The sequence below is a fragment of the Diadema setosum genome, chromosome 12, assembly GCF_964275005.1.
Source record: "Diadema setosum chromosome 12, eeDiaSeto1, whole genome shotgun sequence".
Taxonomy (NCBI): Eukaryota; Metazoa; Echinodermata; class Echinoidea; order Diadematoida; family Diadematidae; genus Diadema; species Diadema setosum.
In genome coordinates, this window is record NC_092696.1 from 13,238,913 (window position 1) to 13,257,579 (window position 18,667).

The 18,667-nt window shown below is 37.7% G+C and overlaps 1 protein-coding gene across 1 annotated transcript in view; it reads right to left on the bottom strand.

The window, feature by feature from the left end:
- The window catches only part of LOC140235728 (gamma-aminobutyric acid type B receptor subunit 2-like), a 62,718-nt gene extending 50,847 nt beyond the window's left edge, over window positions 1–11,871 (bottom strand). Inside the window, 4 exon segments of the mRNA XM_072315740.1 lie at window positions 2,214–2,384; window positions 7,685–7,822; window positions 10,872–11,091; window positions 11,795–11,871. Of these exon segments, the coding sequence (XP_072171841.1) occupies window positions 2,214–2,384; window positions 7,685–7,822; window positions 10,872–11,091; window positions 11,795–11,871 (606 nt within the window).
- Window positions 11,872–18,667: the final 6,796 nt, after the last annotated feature.

Consider the following 18,667-nt stretch of genomic DNA (forward strand, 5'->3'; position numbering starts at 1 on the left):
TAGGATTATAGCTTACCATTCACTTCACTCGTGGACAGTGGGCTGGCTTAGGCCGTCATTCATCTTTCAGAAGGTTTGGTTCTCACTCTGAGATCTGGATTAGGGCCAAAACCTAATTCTAGGCCAGTAAGTTGAACAAAGCTCAAAGTAATGCAACTGCGACGGTTCGTAAAACCCGCATTGCTCTTCACCGTAGCAATTCGGGTTTTACCAGGGAGGTGAGAGGAAAACACCTCCCTGGTTTTACGAACCGGCGTATCTTTCGTGCGTCGGTTCGTGAAACTCCTTTTTCTCAATTTCTCGATATTTCGAGTACCGTCGTTTTTTTCTTTCTTTGATAAAATTAAGAATAATTAATTTTGTGATCTAAAATTTTGGGATTTGGTAGAGTTTTGAAAGCACTTTCATTTGGTACCAATATCTCGATTTTGAAAATTTTGACCAAAATCGAAATAGCGTCAGTTCGTGAAAACGCCGACGATATGTGACCTTCTTTTTCTCTTGTGTGTTGGTTTAAATTCTAATTTCTACCTCAACTTGCTAAAAAAAAAAAAAAAACAGTCCAACAAAGCGGGAAACCACTGCAACATTTCCGTGCTGAGCAGCGGTCACGATACACGTGTTGCATGCAAGCATGCACCGCTGCTGCATAACACGTACATGTACGTTTTGCTTGTAAACGAGGGGGTCCTCGGCGCAGTTGACCAATCGTGAACACGTATTTCGACCACGTGTGTTGGTAAGCAACAAGGCTATTTACGCGTCTGGGAGACGATTTGCATAAACTTACGCATGTTTCAGACGAATTTATCAATGAAAGTGAGTAGCATGACATCATGCCATGACCATATTTGGAATAAGCAGAGGTAGAGCTTTCTGTAGGTACCAAATGTGTCAGGGTTCAACGCAGAATATCTAAGACACGATCGCCAAAAGAACAGCCATTTTCGCCGTAAGCGAAGGCGATTTGGTCTTTAGTAGTCTTCTCATCCAGCAGTGACTGCGCAGATACTTTAAAAAGTCATAACTTTAGAACGGATTGTCCGATTTCCCCCAAACTTTCAATAATGTGTTCTACTAATTATTGTTGGATTCACTCAATCCACATGTATATGAAGGTGGACTTGCCCTTTGTTGGGATGGTAGAGTATTTTTGGAGATGAAGAATGAGGTTTTGGCTTTTTTGTGAGATACCAAGAAACCACTTTTGAAATAGTTCAGAGCATACCATTCTAATAGGAATTCAAAGCTTATTTGATGAAAATCTTTTTTGGAATGGCTGAGAAATCCAAAAACAAAGGGGGTCCCACCTTTTATTAGGATCGCTCTGTTTTTGATATCTCAGCCATTTCAAAACAAATTGTCACCAAATAAACGTTCAATTACTTTTGGAATTATAAGCTCTTTCATATTGCATAAGAGGTTTCTCGTTATTTCACACACACAAAAAAAAGTGTTAGAAACCTAAAGTTAGCTCTCAACCTAAACTATACGATCCATTTAATGAGAAGAGTAAAATCAGAGAAAGGAAATTGTGGGATTTTTAACACACACTGAAGTACTACATGAATGTTATGGAATTATTAGTTTCTCCTGTTTTCGCAAGTTATTGGTTTAAAAGGGTAAACCACATAACAGATGTCTTTTCCTCACAAGTGTTCGATTAAACTTTCTGTGAATTAAAAAGTTAGTGTTATCATAACAATTAGCATAGGATGTATGATTCGTATAACATTGTTTTGGTCTTGTAATAAAGTATTATGATAAACTTTATTATTGTGTAGTAATGTATAATTGGAGGGGCATACGAGAGAGAGACGATATTACAAATATCAAAGAACTAGAAAAAAAAACCAATATATAAACATACTGCTAAAATTCAGAAAGAAATTGCTGGTTTACTACAGAGCTCTAAATTGAGAATAATTTTCCCGTCATATAGGCATAGTCATACTCAGTGAAATTGTCTAGGTTGTTTCGAAGCTGTTAACCTCCAAAATAAAGAGGGCTTACAGAGGCTCGCATGAGTCTCCGGACATTAGATTGTAAAACAATTTACGGCGTGAAGCATTCGCAAATTGCCACATGCTGGCATTCAATGCAATGTGTAGACATTTTACTTTTGCGAATCTTGGCTCCTTCCGAAATTCGCGAAAGATTTGTGTATATTATTATGCACGCATCAAAATACTTGCTGGTTTTGCAGTACTCACCCCAATGTGCGGCTCAACTGACTCCGTGATCGTGGATACTCGGGTCCACCCGAAACGCTGGCAAATCTGAACTTTGACCTTGTTCAGGTCCGCCGAGCTGCCCATGGTTCGGACGAAGTAGGGATACCGCGCATGGTCGGAGAGGCCAATGGCCGAATTAGCAAAGCCAACCTGGAAAGATATGGCAGAAAGGTAAATGAAAGTGTTTCTATTGCTAGGATTTCAAAAGATTATTCTACATAGATATTTACACACATATAGATAAATAAATGAATAATAGTGTAGGCTCGACACTGACTTTTTCTTTCGGTTTGGTGGCCCGACATCCGCTTCTTGTGGCTCGGGGCCACCGGGTCATGTGTCCAGCCTGTTGATTATAAAGTATTTACCAATAGGTCCTATCACATACCTACGTAACATAATCGTGAATATACACGCAGGACCTATACCATACATGTAATAAAGTAGCCTACATACACATACAAATATCACAAAATGCATGAATGTATTACACGTATGATTGATATCATACAAATGATACATTATTGAATATAGTTGGTGTCTTTGATACAAAGTAGGGTGTGCAGAAAATAGTATTACACTTAACATAAAAAAGAAAATAAAACAGAAAGGACCTAACACAAATAACTTTTGATAAATTGTATGACATTACTGACAGATTCCCCATGTAATACAATAGCCATTCATACCATCAAGAAAAAAAAAAAGACAAAGTGATCTTCAAGCCTTAGGTCATTTCTCTTCCCAGGAAAAAGTATTTGAAGAGTTTGTTTGCAAAACCAATAAGTCCATATTTGCCAAATGGAGATATTTGCGATTAAAGGTCAAAAAAATAAAGAGAACAATAAGAAAATTTTTGCTTCTTTTGACCATAACTTCAAAAATATACCTTTATATGTAGTGACCAATATATCATTTAAAAGGTATTATTTTGTACTTTATGACAAAGATCGTACTTCAAAATCTTCAAAAATGGACTTATCGGTTTTTACAAACAAACGCCTTCATTAATTTTGTTGCTATTGGAAAAGCAATGCCGAATTCCGTGCTTTTCATGTAGAAAGTGACGTAATCTACTTCATATTCCTCTTTACATTGATTTAGTGAAATAAACCATTCTGGAGGCCGTTGTGCTACAAGATGTTTCACAAGTCAAGTATATATCCACAAAATACATCCTTTACGTTTTACGCCCTCAACGACTCCCTTTCAGAAGCTCTGTAGGCACGATAGGAGTTGTTGGATAATTCAGTATATAAATGATCAATAGCGACATCCCTAGTTTAAGTCCCAAAGCTGCAGCCGTTGTTGAGTTGATTTATATATATATATATATATATATATATATATATATATACGGGTTAAAAGCCTGCTTTCAGCTTCACAGTTGTTGTTGTTGTTGTTTTGTCTTTTTAACAAGGCCGTATCTTACATCGATCAGTAAATCATGTAATACACAGTTAAAGACATTATTAACATTTGCAGATGAAACAAAAACCCAGCTTTGGTGTTTCAAAACAGTTCAGAAATGTGAGTTAGCGATAGAAACAACCAATGTAAAAATTTGAATCGGTATATGTTTGATACACAAAATGTGAACAATAGTTGAGTAAAAAGTTACTAGACTTAACCGTCTCTAGTTAGGGTTTATTGAGAAAAATAGTGATATTTCCTTATATTTCAAGCTTTATTACAAAACGTTTGGGATCCAACTGACCTACATATATGCATCAATTAAATGTAATATCTCGAACATTTTTTTTAAATCATTGCTCCCAAAGGAAAATGGCACCTTAAACATCGTTAAAATTGCAAACATAACATAACCTACAATTATGTCCAACTTCATGATCTTTTTCCATAAGCGTTGAATGGCATTCGACTAACTTTATGATCTCTTTCCACAAGCGTTGAATGGCATTTGAATAACTTCACGATCTCTTTCCTTAAGCGTTTAATGGCATTCGACTAACTTCATGATTTCTTTCCTCAAGCGTTGAATGGCATTCGACTAACTTCATGATCTCTTTCCACAAGCGTTGAATGGCATTGGAATAACTTCATGATCTCTTTCCTCAAGCGTTGAATGGCATTCAACTAATTTCATGATCTCTTTCCACAAGCGTTGAATGGCATTCGACTAACTTTATGATCTCTTTCCACAAGCGTTGAATGGCATTTCAATAACTTCACGATCTCTTTCCTTAAGCGTTTAATGGCATTTAACTAACTTCATGATTTCTTTCCTCAAGCGTTGAATGGCATTCGACTAACTTCATGATCTCTTTCCTCAAGCGTTTGATGGCATTTAACTAACTTCATGATCTCTTTCCTCAAGCGTTGAATGGCATTCGACTAACTTCCTGATCTCTTTCCTCAAGCGTTTAATGGCATTTAACTAACTTCATTATCTATTTCCTCAAGCGTTGAATGGCATTCGACTAACTTCATGATCTCTTTCCTCAAGCGTTTGATGGCATTTAACTAACTTCATGATCTCTTTCCTCAAGCGTTGAATGGCATTCGACTAACTTCCTGATCTCTTTCCTCAAGCGTTTAATGGCATTCAACTAACTTCATGATCTCTTTCCTCAAGCGTTGAATGGCATTCGACTAACTTCATGATCTCTTTCCTCAAGCGTTGAATGGCATTCGACTAACTTCATGATCTCTTTCCTCAAGCGTTGAATGGGCATTCAACTAACTTCATGATCTCTTTCCTCAAGCGTTTAATGGCATTCGACTAACTTTATGATCTCTTTCCTCAAGCGTTGAATGGCATTCAACTAACTTCATGATCTCTTTCCTCAAGCCTTGAGTTTCATTCGACTAACTTCATCATCATTTTCCTCAAGCGTTTAATGGCATTCAACTAACCTCATGATCTATTTCCTCAAGCGTTGAATGGCATTCTACTAACTTCATGATCTCTTTCCTCAGGCGTTGAATGACATTCAACTAACTTCATGATCTCTTTCCTCAAGCGTTTAATGGCACGACGAGTTATCAAAGGAAGAAGATATTATTGAAAGTGATACATGCCGAATAAGATGGACTGTTTTCCATAAAATAAGAACGTTGCGTCCCTAGGTGAAATACAAGGCAATTTATCCTCATTGCCTTATAAGAAAGTCTTTCAGCCAGAGGGGATTCAAAACCGTCGCTCCCGTGGTTGTTTGACCATGGACCTACTACACTTATCACTTGCTTATAGACTATGAACGGAGGTCTTTCTTTGATCCGATGTTCACCACCGCCACATGATCATGTGAATCTTATTGAGTACATTCAAACGTTTGGGCAATGACGCGCATCATCACTGATAAAAGAACCGTTTCCCTCATTTCTTTCATGTTTAGCTGAGGTGCCTTTTCAGGCTCAACTATACCTTTGAATAAATACCAATGATGGGGAGAAGCAAACCTCAGACAAGGACATATTTTGCTTCACAAAATTGGTAATTACTGAAGCGGCCACTTGCGGCCACGCAAGTAACGCCCCTGAATGGCGAGACAAGCATGTCGTCTACTGTTACTGTCCCTGTTTACACTGAAACAATGTGCGACAAAATGGGGGTGGGGGGGGTGGGGGGGGGGGAGGATAGACTACAAATCACAGTCAACCTGCCTAATTATTTGCTTTTTTTTTCTAAAGTACTTGTATTTCGCAAATGAAGTTGTTTTAGCAATGATTTCGCAGGATACACTGCAACTGCTTATGCATTTTTCTTTCTTTCTTTCTTTAAGAGTTATTATCTTCTGCGCATGTATTTTTTAGATTTCTCAAAGCGCCGTCTTGATTTTAGCCAGGCTAGCTGTTGGTGGACAACACTGGATCAAAGCAGGAAAGCATGTTCATAATGTTTTTGTGACGCTTTTGACTGAAACAGGTGCACGAATTAATTAACGAGCGATTAATGTCCAAGTGAAGAGTTTGTTCGCAAAAACCGATAAGTCCATATTTGCCAAATGGAGATATTTGCGATTAAAGGTCAAGAAAAATAAAGCGAATAATAAGAAAATGTTTGCTTCTTTTGACCACAACTTCAAAAATGTACCTTTATTGGTAGTGACCAATATATCATTTAAAAAGGTATTATTTTGTATTTTATGACAGAGACAGTACTTCGAAATTATCAAAAATGGACTTATCGGTTTTTGCGAACAAACTCTTCAAGTGAAATATATAGGTTCATGATTTGATTACACACATTCATGTTCAATTCTAATCAAACCAGGGCCATGTCGCATAAGTCGTATCAGGAATAAGTCAGAAAACGAAACATACGTGTAAGTCTACAGTATGAATGCCCAACTTTGATTGGCTGAAACCTGGCTTTTACATATGCCAAAAAGACTGCTTTTATGTAAGTTCCGTCATACCTCGCGTTGTACAATCCGATTTAGATTTCGACCAGTTATAATTTACTGTGTTATGTATGTATTCTTTTGATTGTCTATAATTGGCAAGGTACAAGAATTTATGCTATTATTTTTGATATTATACTCTCTCAAAAAAACAACAACTCATTTTAGAGTGACGTCTTTACGGTATGCAACTTCTATATGTTTAGCGCGAATGTCCTGTAAGAACATGATCAAGAAATAAGAGTTAGCTATTAGATAGGTGTCTGCTATACTGACATGTAAATTCACAGTCTAACACGACATATTATATGAAACTGGGTTCAACCTTGAGGTGGTTTGAATTTTCTTCAGTTTGGGTTCAACTTTATTCATGTATGATGATGATTAAATCAATGACGATGGATGCAAAGTTTGCGTTAATCAGTCATCGCATTGACAGGCTAATTATGATGTACAAAATACACAATAATCTCACTCCTCTTTCAGCACAGGACTATATTATCAAACAGGCTACTCAGTTAACGAGAGCCTCGCAACCACACTCCTGTCAGGTACCATATTCGAGAACTGAATCTCATCGCCATTCGTTCTTCCCAAGAACTGTAAGGAACTGGAATTCCCTGTCTTGAGAAATTGTTTCAGCGCCATCTGTGGGATCATTTCGAAACCGTCTAACGGTTGATCGCAGTGGGTAGTTTTTTTCGTCAAATTTTCTATGTGCTTGTAAATATCTGTAAATAAATTGTATTATAATGTAAATAGCACCAGTCTGCAAGAATCTTCAGTCTATTGAAGGAGGCAGACTTAATCAGAAGAAGAAGAAGAAGAAGAAGAAGAAGAACCCACTCCAAAACGGAGTTAGAACGGCAACCCCCTCGTCTTATTAGATTTTAGACGCGCGGACGTTCAAAGAGAGAAAAAAAAAAAAAAAAACATGATCTGAGCGTGCGCAGTAGCGCGGATCAAGTTACTGCGCACGCTCAGATCATGTTTTTTTTTTTCTCTTTGAACGTCCGCGCGTCTAAAATCTAAAGCTCCCTAGTATCAGCTGGAGGACAGGGGGAAAGTCAGCGGGGACGGTACCTGGATTACGCCCCATTGACCGGTGACTTCTGCCAGGATCTTGGTGGTTTCAGCCTCAATGGTTCCCGCGAAGGCGATGATTTGGCGTCTGCCGAGAAGCAAATCGTAGAGCTGATTCAGGGCCCTTCCAGACGAGCCCTAGCGATATAGACGAAAGATAAATCAACCCTTGAAAATGTACATACCACAGCTGAAGTGCTTGAGAGTGATGCACAATATTAGTACTCTCATAGATTTCCAGCTTTGCAAACGACCAATTTAGGCCTTCTTGTATAATGGGAGGGAGGACGCAACTCCCTACAACTGTAACACTATCCGACATGTTATTCACTTTATGGTACAAGAAAAAAATAACCTATATTCTTCTAAGTTTGTCTCCGCCCTACCTCATCCCCAGGCCTTCTCCCGTCCCTGGAACAGACATTTCAAACACTACTCTCTTAAGAATTTGCAGAGCAGATAGTATTGTGACAATCAAAATAATTACAGCAATGACTAATAATCATGATAACTATAATGACGTGGTCTTTCTTATCCAAGGTAGCCTCTTCAGTGTTGCTACTGCTCTGTCAGAGGGCCCTGCAATTGTTATCACCCTATACCGTTGCCAGGTACACACTTATGATACACCTGGGCCGAGTTCGATAGTGGGCCAAAAACATCTTGTCCATGCACGGACATAAGCACTTGGCAGCATTTTACTTCTAATCCTCCTCCCACTGGGAGTCGGGAGCCTTACCCGCAGGCTAACCACAGTGCCCTCACTAATCATAACGAATAATCATTTAGGAACGTCTGATCATGAGATTTTTGTTGTTGTTTTTTGTGTGTTTTGGTAGTTGAACATGAGGCGATCTTTCTTCACGAGATATAATCACTTGCTCGTGATAGAGAGACAAACTCTTTTACAGCCTACACATATACTTTCTCCCTTATTCACCCCGTCCTCTGATCCGTCTGTCTGTCTGTCATTTTGTCCCTTATTCAGCAATCAGTCGATTGCATGTCCTCTATTCAAAATGCCTTTGTTTATTTCAAGCCTTTTAGCGTCGATAAAATGAAAATAAGCAAAAGTACAGTCTAATCATTCAATTGCGGGTGTCTCATGTAGGGACCATGACATTCGAATTCATGAAATTGAAATAAATAAAATTCTTCCGTCGATATGTTTTCATTGCAACTGATTGAAAAGTGCCCTATATTCATCGACGTAAATAAGCACTGAATTGATCAGTGTAGTAGTAGCCATAATATAGCCAAGTAGTAACCATGTAGCCAGTATTAGCCAATTGTCATTGTTTTATATTCTTTGGCTAATCGTATTCAACGGTGTTGATACCCACATAATTATATATATTATAATAGTGAAAAAGAACTGAATCATAATTTTGTAGAGATATTTGCTATTTCCTAGTGTTCTACTATCAGTTACGGGTCGGAGAAGTAGACCGACCGCCATGCTGATTTAGAAGCAGGCTTGTTGCTTGCGGAGATTGCGAGTTTTGCGGCTGAGCTGCGACTCAGCAGCAGTCTTTCTCAAAAAGGAAAGACTGTCATACCGTATTCAAAGTATCTTTTGGGTATGTGGAACAAACGTCAACTTGTCCGTTTTTTTATTATCACATTAAACATAAGCACGATCCATTTGGTACTAAATTCACTAAAGGCAATATCCTGGCACATACTTCATACAAAGGCTTTTTTTTTTATTAAAGCAGTAGGTTAATAATGTTCTACATGAAACACTATTATTTCGTTCTTTTATAATCCTGACAGCTTTTCTGCTGCCTCTCTCTCTCTCTCACTCTCTCAGATGTGTTCTGATCTATAATGGTTGATTAGGGAGAATGCCAGAGTTGAGTGCATGTTTCTCTTTTTTTTTTTCAAGAGTACCCAAGTACTCACTTCATCTGTTCATGCTTTACTATAAACTCATGTAACAAGGTATAATGAGTAACTCTTTTGAGGGGGTTGGGATGATTCTTTTCTTTGCCGCTGTGTACTACTCAACGAACGTTATCATTAATTGCGCCAACTGAATTCTTATAATTTATCTTACAACATGGACCAAATCCTAATTCAGAAATTGTAAAACGTCTGTACGAGGGATGGGAGGATGGGTTGGCCTTCGATATTTCATAACTCTATAAAGAAATGTATAGTTTGATATTTTTGTTACTTTGTCATTAATGATGTGCTCTAAGGTAGAGCCAGTGTTGTACATGCATAGTGTATAGTACTTGTTGCTCTGTAATCTCTCCCTTGTCTTTCCTTTATTAGTAGTCCGGAGGGATCTTAACCATATACAATATCTTTGATCAGTCTGCCTGTTACGCTCTTCAAGCACCTATATTGTTACACTCGATTATCGCGTGGGAGCTGTCGGTTACCATGGTCACTCGGCCTGGTTTTAGGATCCCTGCTGGAATGTGACTCCTGAGATCCACTGCCCTTGTGTGTATTATTTGCATCCATGATAAATTTCTTATCATCACACATTAAAATTATTTAGTCATGCCATACCGTTACGCCACTATCTATACCTCCACACCCATTTGAATCTCTATAATCTCAGTCGTTGTTGTGGCCTGTCTGTATTTTTTTTTTATTTTTTTTTTATTTAGTAGCATTTTTTATTTAATAGGATTTTTTTTTTCGTCTGTTTTCATCGGTTCTCCCAGTTATAGTATGGGCTACATAATATCTGCATTTCATAGTTCCCCTAATCTGATTTATCACTGGACCTGCGGCTGCACAAGCTTGCTTTTACGCAGGCCCTGTCATATTTCTCGCATTATGACCATAGTTCAAATCTCGTGTATAAACCTTGTGATTATACCAGGACAAACTTTTGTACATTTCGATGAAGTTCAATCTAATTTACATTTTGTATCGTGTTCGTATCTATATACTTTATTGTGCTCAATGTGAGAAATATGAAAATTGAAATTGAAATAGAAGAAATCATGAACGTATATACCGGAGAAGGATCGAACCTTCGACCTCGTGATCTTCGGACAGGCGTCATCTCCACTAGACCACCGAGCTTCCACCCGACAGCATGACAGCGTATTGTGGTGGTTGTAATCCTTATAGCATGCAGCGGTTACTGCCTTATTATACAAACAGCCTATGATTACATTACCAATGGTTAAGTTAGAGCGTAAGGACGTCGAGCCGCACTCACCTTCGTGTCGCGGGTGATCATGACGAGCTCATGATCGGGGAGGATGTCGGTTCGGTTGTTGATGTCTTCGATGGCCATCTCCATGGCGACCTTGCTCTGGCGGGCATACTCTTCGGCCCAGCTGGCGTGGTTAGAGAGGGGTAACAGGGCCGCTATATACAACTCAATCCGACCTGTGGTGTTTGAGATAACAATGGCGTCCTTTTCCCCCGTCACGTGACTTTTGCACGAAGTCGTCAACAACGCAACGATGCAAGCAAACAACATACCCACCATTTCCAATTTAATAGAAAACTTATAGGACAAACAAAATCTTTTCTAATATTTTTTTTTCTCCGTGGCCTTAATCCCTTAACCCTTTGTCTATCCAATTTATCATTATGATAGGTTGTTTCATCAAATACCCAGAAACACATCCGTGGATAAGAATAGCTTTAGATTAATTTCTTCCCTCTCTTTATAAACAGAAACCTAGTGTAACTCTTGTAGAGACCCGAGATGTCTGCGTAAGTGTCAAGATATAAGACACTCTTGTTCTCTACCGGAGTTGATGGACGGAAAATGAAAGGGGTTCCTCTCCTGTTGTAGGGAGAACAATTAGTCAGAAACTCGTATTAGTACTCAGTACTTCGCAAGTTACGGGCGCTCAATGATCATGCGCGCGCTCTGTCATAGGTTCATACACATTCACCTCATTTTTACTCTCTTCTCATGCGAGGAACACGCGCGATGCTAAGCTTGCGCTATTCCTTTTACGCGACAACAAAACAGCGGAAGAAATCTTAAATTTCTAATTCTCATTGTTGGCTACCCTTGGTTGTATTTTCAACCTGGAACATTATTTTCGGACGGTGAACCGGATTTCCATTGGGCATTTTTTTTTTTTTTTTGCGTGGCATGATGAAAACAATCAAAGCACGTACACAAAAGTAATTGCCTGCGCCACACCCCCAACGGGATAATTAAACATCTGGTAGAGGCTTCCACTGACGTACGACATCTTCGAACATATAATTATTGTTATTAGCGGGAAGCCATCCCTGGACTCTTCACGTGTAAAATGGAAGATGCAGCGTGCTTCTGAGTTGAATGGGACAATGATTTATTGCATTTGATTTATTGTTAATTGTTCTGCCACTGTTTTGCTGTTCATCAGATGCTTACTGCTCGCCATTCACGGCGAGCTTTAAAATGTGATTATATATGAAACGAACACGAGGTGCGGAGTCTACTTAAAGTTATGAAAAAAAAAAATAACCGCATGCTTCGAAATTGGTGAGGGGATAAAAAAAGAAGAAGAAATAACCACATATGGGGGGGGGGGGAGAGAGAATTGTGCGTATTTGCGAATCTGCTTCGTTTTTGCATGCACGTGGAATTGGTTTGGGTGAATGCACGCGTAAAACATTGTATGTATAAACTTTCTATATCTGTTTGAGTTGCCATCGTGTCCTTTTTTTTTCTTATTGATCAGTTTATTAATGAGTGAATGCATCGATGAATCTCGTTAGTGTGTGACGCAACGAAAAACTTCTTTTTTCGGCACAAATATATCATTTTCGTTATCAACGGGTTCAGGACGAGTTCATAGCAACCAACTATTATGTGCCAACTGAGTGAATGTAGCAATATCAGGAAAACAGAGCAGTGAAAGTGTGGGAAGAAAATCAGACATTTCATTGAAAAGCTAAGAATCTTAAAGTTTCCGTGCAGCCATCGCTGCATAAGAGGACTATACTAGGTACTTGAAGAGGTTCATCTCATTGGTAATTCTCTAATCAAGATAATTCTATAGTGAATGACTGCCGACACTCCATCTACGGCGAGTCAACGCCAGTCTGAAGAAAAGGTAAGATACTGTTTTCTCTGGATGTGTACAAATGAAATTTCGTCTTAACCCTATTAAGCCCAAGCTATTTTGACCCCTCGCAGGTCCAAGGGGGGGGGGGGGCACATTGTGCCCCCATATAACTTTTTTATTATTTGATGTATCATCGTCATATTTAGCACGTGGGTAGAGTAACTCATGCTCTACATGACCGTACATTTGAATTTTCACAAGGTCACCCATGGAGGGCGCTATTTACCAAAATATAAAGAAATACATAGGAAATTTGCTAAAAACATGAATTTTCTGTATAATTTCTTTATCCCCATTATATATGTCTTATTATAGACCAATCATTTTCATATTTGCCACAAATAATTATGCAAGTGGAATTTTATTATTTGTTATGGTTGAAATTTCTGAATGTTACCACATGGGGGCGCTATTCATATCAACATAGTGATACATTATGAGACATGAGATGAAATGTTTGGGATGGGTACATGTATAGTTATGACATTTCATATTTGCATAATACTTGAATTTTGAGATTGCAAATTGATAATATGATAAACTAATGATATTAGAGGCATAACTTGGATGAAGGAATCGAAATAACTCAAAATATAAGGGCAATCTTTAGAAAATATTATTGTTGTCAATTATCTCTATTACATCTATTGTTTTATGCCTTTGTCACATAAAAACAAAGGAAATAATATGAAAAAAACTTTCCAGGACCATAATTACTTCAAATTTTGCTCCTTCAACAAATTTCAGCCTAGAAACACCCATTTCATACACTGTAATGCTGTTAAATGAAATGGGAACAGAAAGAAGACGCAAAATCTGACTGACATGGTTGTCATTTTATGGTTGCCATGGCAACCAGCAACATCAAAATATATATAGCAAAATTATATATCAAAATGTTTGCAATAAGATTTCAGGAAAATTCACCAAATTTGGTTGAAATCGGATTAAGGGCGAAGGAGTGGCAATCGAAAATCTGGTGTGGGGGGGGGGCACAATGTGCACAATACTACAGTTTGTATGACATGAAATACTACATGTACATACACAGAATTAAATCATGTTTTCATATTCCAGCAAAATGAAAAAGCACTTGATTTACTTTTCTCAGGAAGTAGGGGGGACAACTTAATTACCCTAGCTAACGTGTGTTTGCTAATACTTTTTATGAAATAATGAGGTTTTGTGGAACTATGTTCATATTTTCCTTTTATTATTTCATGTAGGGCTACTTTCTTAAAAAAAAGAGGGGTAAATCAATATATTAAATCTTGTCACTTCTCTAATCTTTTTGTAAATGCTAGATTTAACATTTTGAGTGTTAATTCTATTATTTAACAAAGGTTTAAAGAGTGACACCTTAGAAAATGTTATTTTTTTTAATGGTAGGTGACATCTCAAACTGTAGTGGTCTTCTCATTCCGCGATGGCTTCACAGAATAAAAATTCATAACTTTTGAATGGATTGACATTTCTTTTTCATGACGATGCGTTCTACTATAATAATCGCTGCATTTACTCAGTCCACACAATAATGATCCCACTTGGGCGAATTTGTTCTTCAATGGTTCCACAAAACTTGCATTGTCGAGAGTTTACCCGCACTATATACATTATCTGTTGTTCGAGAAGTTTTTAGATACAGCTGGATGTTTCCCACATTTCGTCAGATATTTTCTATAGTAAGGACGTTAAATCAAGAAACCTGACAAATGGAAAAGACGACAATCTTGCATCTGACTGAAAAAAAAAAGGGTAAGTGAAGTAAATAAATTCAATACTCCGGTTTCTACATCCAAAGCAAAATATGAAAGGCTCGTTATTCCAGAGGTTCGTTAGTACGCACTTTCTTTTAATTTCGAATCAACTTGTATGATTTATTTATTTATTTATTTATTTTATTATTATTATTATTTTTATTATTTATTTATTTATTATTTTTTTTTTTTTTGGGGGGGGGGGTCTAACGAATCTTCTAAATAGCGAGCCTGTTTTCATTTTCGAATTAAAGAACCTTCGGAATACAAAACCTATTTTCATTTCGGATTAACGAACCTTCGGCATACTGAACGTTATTTCATTTCGGGATTAACGAAACTTCGGAATAAGGAACCATGATTCAGTTTTGGTTTGATGAACCTTCGGAGTAACGCTACAAAGCATATTCGGAGTAGTGAATCCAAGATGTAACCACGCTGACATGATCTTTTGAGAGACACTAGTGATGTAATGTGCTTGTCTCTTTATTTGTGAATTTGATAATTTCTAGTAAGTACTGAGTGTGCAGCCGTGCAGCTGTCAATGGTTTTTCGACTTTTGCTAGACACGGCGCCCTCTTTCGATAAACACTAGGGCATGTATAAATCAACTGTCTGTGTATGGGGGGGGGGGGTACCTTCTACTTCTGTGTATATAGGGGGGGGGGGAGGGAAGCCCGAAAACTGCAACTTCATGGATTCCATAGAATCCTCGATTTAAAAAAAAAAAAAAAAAATTGGACATCTTTATCACTGGATCTCCAAGAAAGTACACACAGAGCCGAGGAATCTGAACTGGATCGAGTCCACCAGTCGTGCAAGTTTCGATGCATCTATTTTACTGACTGCATGAAAATTAATCCGGTTGAATCACCCGTTTGGTATTATTACAAAAATAATTATGACATCTGGAGTTTCAAAGAAAAAGAACAAGTCCGGACTGATAATGGCAATCAATTATAACACATTTCAATTAAATAATCAATTTCTTTAATTGATATCCACACGCGACGCTGATCATTTACTCCGTATTCGTAGATAACATTTTGCATGATTGGTGTGTGAGTTTTTGTTTGGTGAACAGGTTTTGTGTGCCTGTGCTTGAATGAGGTATGCCTGTGGTTTGCCTGGAGTGAGAAAAGCTCATCAGGTGCAATGATCATGATGAACGATTAAGTTAATGTTCTTGGCGTTGATTAGGTGCATACATTAATTATGTATTGATGACGTGTGTATTATGTATATTAAATATGTTCTTTGCTTGACCACTTATCAGTAGTTCATTTCATCGTTCAATGATCGTTGCAGCTGTATCGAGTATGTACATTGTAAATGCAATTACTGTGAATCATATTTTCGTAACGTGTTAATATGTGTTGAAATGTATGCAGAATTTTGTACGCAGTGACACGGCTCCCAGTTTTCAATACTGGTGATTTATTTTGTAATGAGTTATTTCATACAATGCTTGAAAAAAGGGGTGGGGCAGCATCGTTTGAAAGTTGGCCAACATTCAACAGGAAATGGGCTCGTCTTGCAAGAAAAATGAACAGGCAGAGAGAGAGAGAGAGAGAGAGAGAGGGGGGTGACGCAGGGGGAAGAATGATATATGATCGTTATACAAACAAGCTGGTGACGAGGTGTCGGATGCATTTCTAAACTCGCCTTGTTGTCACAATGTGTGAAATTTCAGGATACGAGTCACGCGTTTCAGGACAAGGCGGCTCAATTTTCCATGTGCAAAATGTTAATCTGTTTTTTAGAATTCCAACACCTCACTCATGTGACAGACAAAGTTTATTGTAATTGATATATCTGCTTCCATCCATTAAACAATGATAGTAAAGGTAAACATAATAACATCAGTAAGATGAAGACGAAGGAAAAAGAAAGAGTAGATTTTTAAGCGTGTTTCACTTGATAATTCGAAAGGATACTCTTCCTGCTTCTCACACTGCGTCAGATAAACATTATGAAATCGATTAGATTGCCGAAGCGTGTCACGATTTTCGGTCAGGAGTTTCGACGTATACAAACCATAATAGGGGCTTGAGATAACACACACACACACACACACACACACACGTATACACTCACACATCCCTGCCAATTTGTCTGTGTCTGTGTGGCAGCACTATATCCCTTGAAACATTTTTTTTTTTTTTCATTTGTGGAAGCTATCCAAGCTTAAAGGGGATGGCGAGTAACTGATCAGTGGGAATCAGTGGGAATGCTGGGGGATGATTGTTCCAATCCTTGTGGGATTCATTTAAGAGTACATTATATATCTATTGTTGTGTGAAAATTATTTGATTCAGAATGGTCTCATATTGAAGTAATGTGCAGTTTAACGTTTCCAGGTTAGCATGCCTGTACAGTAACGGGGCATTAAACTGCACATTAATTGAATATGAGACCGTTCTGAAGCAAATAATTTTCACACAACAATAGATATATAATGTACTCTTTATAAATGAATCCTACAAGGATTGGAACAATCATCCCCCAGCATTCCCACTGATTCCCACTGATCAGTTACTAGCCACTCCCTTTAACAAGCGCATTTAGACAAATTTTAGAAATATACAAAGTGGTAAAAAAAATCGAGGTTTCTACTATGGCGGTTCTTTTCATGCACGCAGTCATACCATGAGAAACAAATCTGTGCTTTTCTTTAGAATAACTGCAGAGAGAATCTGTGCCAAAACTAAAATGTATGTGTACCTTGAACTTGCTGTTGTTGTTGTTGTTGTGTTTTTTTTTGCACCACTTCAAACACATCCATAATAGTCTTCTCAATTAAATTAAAAATTCAAAAACGTTCTTATTCCTCGACTCAATCACTATAAATTCAGGAACTCGGTACTCGGTATAACTAATCTATAGTTGTTCAAATGTGAAAGTCTGAAAATCACTCGGAGGTCTCCTTTAAGTACATGATCACGAACAAACCGTGAAACCAATCAGTAACCGACAGTAACGCCAGCAAACGTTATTACATGACGGCTGTGCTGTGCTTAAGATAGTCATTGTGAAAGTAGAATGCCGCGGAATTTGTGGGTCTCGTCTAGAGTTTTAAATGAATCGTAAAACTTTGTTTGAGATTTAATTAAGGTTTCTGAAATTTTAATGAGAAAATGAGGTACCTCTTTGAAATGTAAAGGAGCATGTAATGCCAAGAGGAATTCAACGTTTATTTGACGAGAATTCGCTTTGAAATGGCTGAGATATCCAAATCACAGCGACCCTATTGAAAGATGGGACCCACCTTTCATCACGATAGCTTTGTGTCACTTTGTTTTTGGATGTTTCAGCCATTTCGAAACCGATTTCATCATAAGAATACAACTTTGAATTCCTCTTAGAATAGTATGCTCTGGACTCTTTCATAAGTGATTTCCTGGAATCTCGCACAAATTTAAATGCCCAATCCTCATCTCCACCAATATCATACCACTATTCAACAAATATATCATCTTTCACCATACTTAGATCGTTTCTGCTAGCTACATCTCGTACAATACCATATTTGATTTGTGCTGGCATATATTAGGTGATGCTATTACCACGGCCTCATTCGGAGCAACCATCATTATACACGATAATGGAATAATGTGTGCCAATCCTGACGTCAAAGAGGAATAAAAAAATAAGACCTTAAATTCTTATTTTTCCGAACTTCTGCCTTAAGCTCACTGAGAAAAGATCCAGCAGGCTAGTCATAGTGTTGCCAAGTATGAAGGGAATAATAATTTCATTTTATTCTTGAATTTATTCAAATTCATATCATTTTGTTCTCATCATTTCATTATCAAAGACCTATTAAAATAACATCAATTACAACAACCATAACACACACACACACACACACACACACACACGCAAACACACACAAAATACATCTGCTGAAAATACCAGGTGTCAAACCAAAGGAACTATAACTGAAATGAATTGAACTTAATTGAGTTACGATTTGTTATTATTTTATTATCATTATTTTTTGATAAATCACGACACGAGTCTTTGATTTCAAAGACTGGGCCTACGTGTTGGTACTGAATACTAATTGATAGGTTTTTGATTCTAACAACACAGAGTGCATTGTATGAGGACACCTGACGTCACGAAACGTCACAATCAGACTATATGATAGCTGGTGACTCGTCCTAAGTCTGCCA